Source organism: Labrus bergylta, chromosome 7 (genome assembly GCF_963930695.1).
Source record: "Labrus bergylta chromosome 7, fLabBer1.1, whole genome shotgun sequence".
NCBI classification, from domain to species: Eukaryota; Metazoa; Chordata; class Actinopteri; order Labriformes; family Labridae; genus Labrus; species Labrus bergylta.
This window is the reverse complement of record NC_089201.1, coordinates 21,153,234-21,158,402: the sequence shown is the minus strand read 5'-3', so window position 1 is coordinate 21,158,402 and position 5,169 is coordinate 21,153,234. Positions and strand designations below refer to the sequence as shown.

At 39.8% G+C, this 5,169-nt stretch overlaps 1 protein-coding gene across 1 annotated transcript; it reads right to left on the bottom strand.

Moving 5' to 3' along the window:
• Positions 1–391: 391 nt before the first annotated feature.
• cdkn1bb (cyclin dependent kinase inhibitor 1Bb) lies at positions 392–4,676 on the bottom strand. The gene is made up of 3 exons (XM_020660673.3): positions 3,880–4,676; positions 3,498–3,600; positions 392–2,011 (listed from the first exon to the last, which is right to left on the bottom strand). The coding sequence occupies exons 1-2, from the start codon at positions 4,322–4,324 to the stop codon at positions 3,509–3,511; spliced, it is 537 nt and encodes a 178-aa protein (XP_020516329.2). The 5' UTR covers positions 4,325–4,676; the 3' UTR covers positions 392–2,011; positions 3,498–3,508.
• Positions 4,677–5,169: the final 493 nt, after the last annotated feature.

Genomic DNA, 5,169 nt, shown 5'->3' with positions numbered 1-5,169 from the left:
GACATTTTTTCCTGCATGAGAGGCCATTCCCTATGATAAGTTACTGAATGTTACTGGCTGCAACAAGTGGTCTGCTTTCCCCATCCTCCTTTTCATTGGATGACCCAAGTGTCAATCATCAGCCCGCTCAAAATGCTGGAGGATTCATAATGGGAGTGTCACTATATTGTACCAGGATGCCTTCATGCAGAGAAATCTACAGACACGGCTGCTGCACAACTCTCTCCAGGTCCACAAATGTGTTCAATAAAAACAGAAAAATTAAATGCTATTTTTTTATCTGCATTTTTCTTTCACAGGGATCGCTTGGAAAATGTGAAGTTTAAAAAACTCAGCACAGAAGAGTGTGTGAGTGTGAACTTACACCCGAGTGTAAAAAGCAACAAGTCAGTCAGTTTTCAATTTTCTCTTTTAATTGATTGCAACACATTTCATAACCACACATTACAAAATGCACATCAAATATTTTTTCAGGCTCAGTTTGCAGCCTTATTGGTAAGAAAAAAAAACTACCAAAAAAAAAAATGCTTTTACAAAATAAGACAATTATAATAAAGTAAATGCCACTTTGGATAACCGTAATCAAAAAAACCCATTTTTTATTCTACATTAAAAAAAAAAAAGATCGCCATAAATAAGTTAGTATAATTTCTCAGTGTTTTTACAAAATTATGTACATAGGTACATTGCAAAGATATACACAAATACACAGGCATGGTGACTGCATTATCTGAGACAAGCTGTTTTCTCTTTCTGTCCAGGTGTACTCTGGTCTCTCTGAATATAACCCCACACTCTAGGCAAATAAAGGGACGCTTTTGGACGCTTACATTTGCATCCTCAGCAGGCTCACAACATAGGTGACAAGAAAAAAAAGGTACACGTGGAAAAAAAATTAGGTCGAGGTCATCACAAAGTAACACAATGTGAAGTCAATTAAAGGAGCACAGGCGGTGCTGCTGGCACTGAAGCAACCATGTATTTGGTATTGTAGGACATTCACCCTTTTCAGAGACCCCCCCCCCCTCTCTCACTACAGAGAAATAAAACAAAGGGAATATAGGCATAGAGAGTTTACAACACAGCCTGTGCAGTTTGTATGGTCTTTGTCCTTCAATAACTAAGTACCTCAAAACGCCAGAGGAAAGCAAACACATCATTACAATGTGGCTGAGGTGTGCAGGAGAACTTGAGAAAAAAAAAAAAACAGGTCATATTCCAGGATTCAAATGATGCAAAAAGCACCTATCACAAAATAAATATGGGGAAATTTAAAGGTAATCCCAACAGAAGTCTAAACTTTATCTTCCTTGTTGATTTCTCAGAGAAATGGATCCTTTAGGAGAACCTTCACTTTGTGACACAGAGGAAGGGGAAACAAAAAGAAGAAAACAACAACAACAACAGATGAGTTACATTTGTACCGTTCTTCACTGCACAGTTTGGAAGATGACGTAGTGAAGATACACTGTTAAGAAACTGTAAGAAGCCATGATTTAGTTTTGAATGTAACAATTAGGGACTGAATTAGAGTCACACTGCCTTTCAGGGAAGAAAAAAACAAAAAAAAAACAGCATTTTGGAAACATGTATCAAACTACACTGCAATTCTTCAAGTCAAATAATAAAAAAAAAAATTCACACCTTTTTACATAAAAGATTTGTGTTCAAATCATAATTCTTTTTTATGTGCTCGTTTGGAGAGAAATATAATATTATAATATGTATATTTATTTACACACAGGTAGTAAAAAAAAAAAAGGAGCAAAAAGGGAAATCCAACCTAATTGCACACTGCTACATAGACTGCTTTTAGAGGCAGTAACTTTTTTTTTTTTTTTTAATTGAGTGCCACAACTTTAGTGTTTCTATTCAGTGCTTCAACAGCGTCCTCCCCCGTCTTCAGGAGAGTTGATATGTTTCTGATGCTGTGTAGTTCTTCTTCCAAGCAGAAAAAAAAAAAAAAAAAAACGGCCAACACTGAGGTTTCCAAAGGAGGAATCTTCGGGCTCTGTTGGAAAAATGAGAGGAGAGAAACATTTAATAAAAGCCTGTGTGAGTGAGGTTAATGTAAAGTTATAGATACTGGACTTCCTGCAACTTGTACAACACTGATGCAAATACTTGAAACTTCAAGCAAAGGATTTGTTTTGCTACATGCCCCCTTACACAAAAGAGGAGAAGGATTTACTTTGCAAGTGCTGGAAAATATGATGAGGACATGTGAATTGTGCAGCAAGTGTTGTTTCTTTACAGTGTCAGCCTGGGAACTAGATGCAGGAACTGTTTGCTCTCAAATGTGACTGTGCAAACTATTAGATATGCAGAAAAATATATAATGTTTTTTTTGCAGAAGCTGTGTTTTTTGCTGCTGTGACAATGATGCATATAATCCAAGTATGTCTCCCCCCCCCACAAAAAAAAGGTTACTATCATTAGGGAAAAACAGAATTGCATGCATGTAAACAAAACTCTTAAAATTTTCGTATAACCATTGTTTTCCCCCTAGTCACCCATGTTTTTATATCTTTCAGTTTGCGAAATATGCTTAGCCCTATTTAAAAAGACGTTTCTCCCTTTTACCATAAAAAAAAGAATAAGAGTTTCGGTGTTTATCTCTCACTGACAGCTCCCAACCTGCTAGCACAAAGCACATTTCATGCCTGTTCCCCTCCACCATGGCCCACAAGCACACTTGATCTCAGACTTGCGCGACTCTTCTGCACACTCTGCCCCGACACAGACAGATGTGTGTGTGTGTGTGTGTTGTAACATTCGTGTGCAAAGTGTGTGCATCACTCACACACTCACACTCACACACACACACACACACACACACACACACACACACACACACACACACACACACACACACACACACACACACACACACACACACACACACACACACACACACACACACACACACAGACCAGCCCCTTCCCGTCCCTGCTCTGCCGTGCTGAGCTGAGGGCAGTGGCTGCTGACGTGTTACTACTACACTGTTGTTCTGCACTTGATGTTTACAGTTCAGTCGGAAACTCTAGCTCTGCGTGGCGTAGAGTAAAAAGGTGCACTATTCGCAGCCACTCATTTCTGTCCTGACTCGTAACTCCTCAGAGTGCACAGAAACCGGTTTGAGAGCAAAAACACGACTGAAACGTTATGTAAACTCACAACTTTTACTCCTACTACCACGACTACTACAACTTTTAGATGAATGACCACTGAGACAATAGTGATTGTCAAAGCTTCACATATATATATTTTTTTAAAATAAAATCATTACTTTACCAGAACTGCGAAGGGAATTTTAAGTACGTCAAACTTGTTTTTTTTTATTATTTATTTAAATAGTATTTTGTTTAAATTCAGATATTTTTTTTCAACAGCTGATAATGGGAATGACATTTTGCTACGGTTGCTGCATTAACTTTGTGTAGACGAAGAAGCCCATTTGAAGAAAACAATGTAAAAAAAAGCCAGATTCTCCTTACCGTCTTGGTCCTCACGTTTGCCTCTTGGGACTGATCTTTCTGGGTGTGTGTTCTGCAGAATGGCTCAAGCTTTGAAAGCTAACCTCGTCGGACACCGAGGAGTCTGCAAAGGCCAAGTTTATCGTCAGTCAAAAAAAAAAAAAAAAAACAACTAAAAAGAAAATGTGTGACACTTTGTATCAATTTACACTGTAGTACTGCATGTCTGACCCCTCTAAAGAAAAGTGCATTTTAGTAATGTTCCAACTTTAGAGTGTTTAAAAAGAAAAAAAAAAAAAAAAAAAAAGTATTTTCCACGATATAGCACCAGTGTGACATGATGCAATAAGCCCCTTGCCTGGCTCTCTATCAAAAAGAGGTAATTATGTTGCAAACGTAGTACCTTGACATGCAGGTCTTTTCCTCCGCCCGGTGCACTGCTCCGTGCACTCCATCGGCGCTTCAGACCTGTCGCTGTCTTCACTCGGAGCCCCAACAACACAGCTATGATTCCCGTTTAGATCCATATTGTTATTCCCAGCAGAGCAGACGCCCTTCTCCCTCCGCGGCTGCCTGTTGTAAAAACCCGGCACGTCTTTACAATCCACTAATTCCCACTCGAACCTGCCCGTGTTGGACAGCGGAGTGTGATTGGCGAAGTCGAAGCCCCACCTGGCGGAGTCACCCTCTTCCATCTCCCGCAAATGTCTCTTTAAATCCCTCTTTAACTCTTGGTGATCCACCGGGCCGAAGAGGCTTCTGCACAGCGACGCTTGCGGGAGATCAGACACCCGGGGCTCCGTCCGCTCCAGCGTCGGGCTCCCGTTAGATAGTCGAACATCTGACATTTTCACCCCCGAAGAAAGGCGATTTTTTTTTTCTTCTCAAACAGCCGGGAGCGTCCAGTTTCAACAAGAAAACACAAGTGGAAAAACAACGGGTATCTCCTTGTCGCTGAGCGGTGTCCAAAAACAAGCGTAAACCCACTTATGCCATGCATACGTCGAGCGGCGAACGGTAACAGCCGCGTTGTTTTGAAGCCGAAAGTCCTCTCCGTAGACCATCAAAACAAAGTGCACAGGACCAGGAGCCGCTCTGTCAATACGTCCGTAGTGAGAGAAACGGCAGACAAACCTTCTCAGTACCCAATATGGCGATTGAGAGATGTACTAGGGATTGAGAGCGGAGCTTGACTGGGGAAAGGGGGGGGGGAGGTTTAAAAAAAAAAAAAAAAAAATACTGAAACACAGAGCTATTTAAATGCGAAACGGCCCGCGATTGGCTCAGAGCTTTAAAAGCCCGCCTCTTAAGGTGGACCACAGTAGTTCCAGCAGTCTCGAAACATCCAGCACGATTGATTGTGCGTCTCATAAAAATGTAAGAGTTTCTTCAAACTTAAAGCGCCCTTGGCAACAAAAACAACACTTTTAATTAAAAATACAATCGTTAAAACTATACGTCAGCACAAAAACATACGTTTAAACAGAAAAAATATTGATCGACAAAGCCTTCTTTAAATTTTAAATACATTCATATTTTGTCATTTATTTGTAAAAAAAAAAGAACTAATTCCATGAGTACATTTTTATTTATCTAATTTTAGCTACCAATATGAAAACAAGATTATTAAAGTAATCAAAGCTGCTGACATTTTTTATTTTATCTCTTGAGAATGTCTGATGTCATTGTAAAT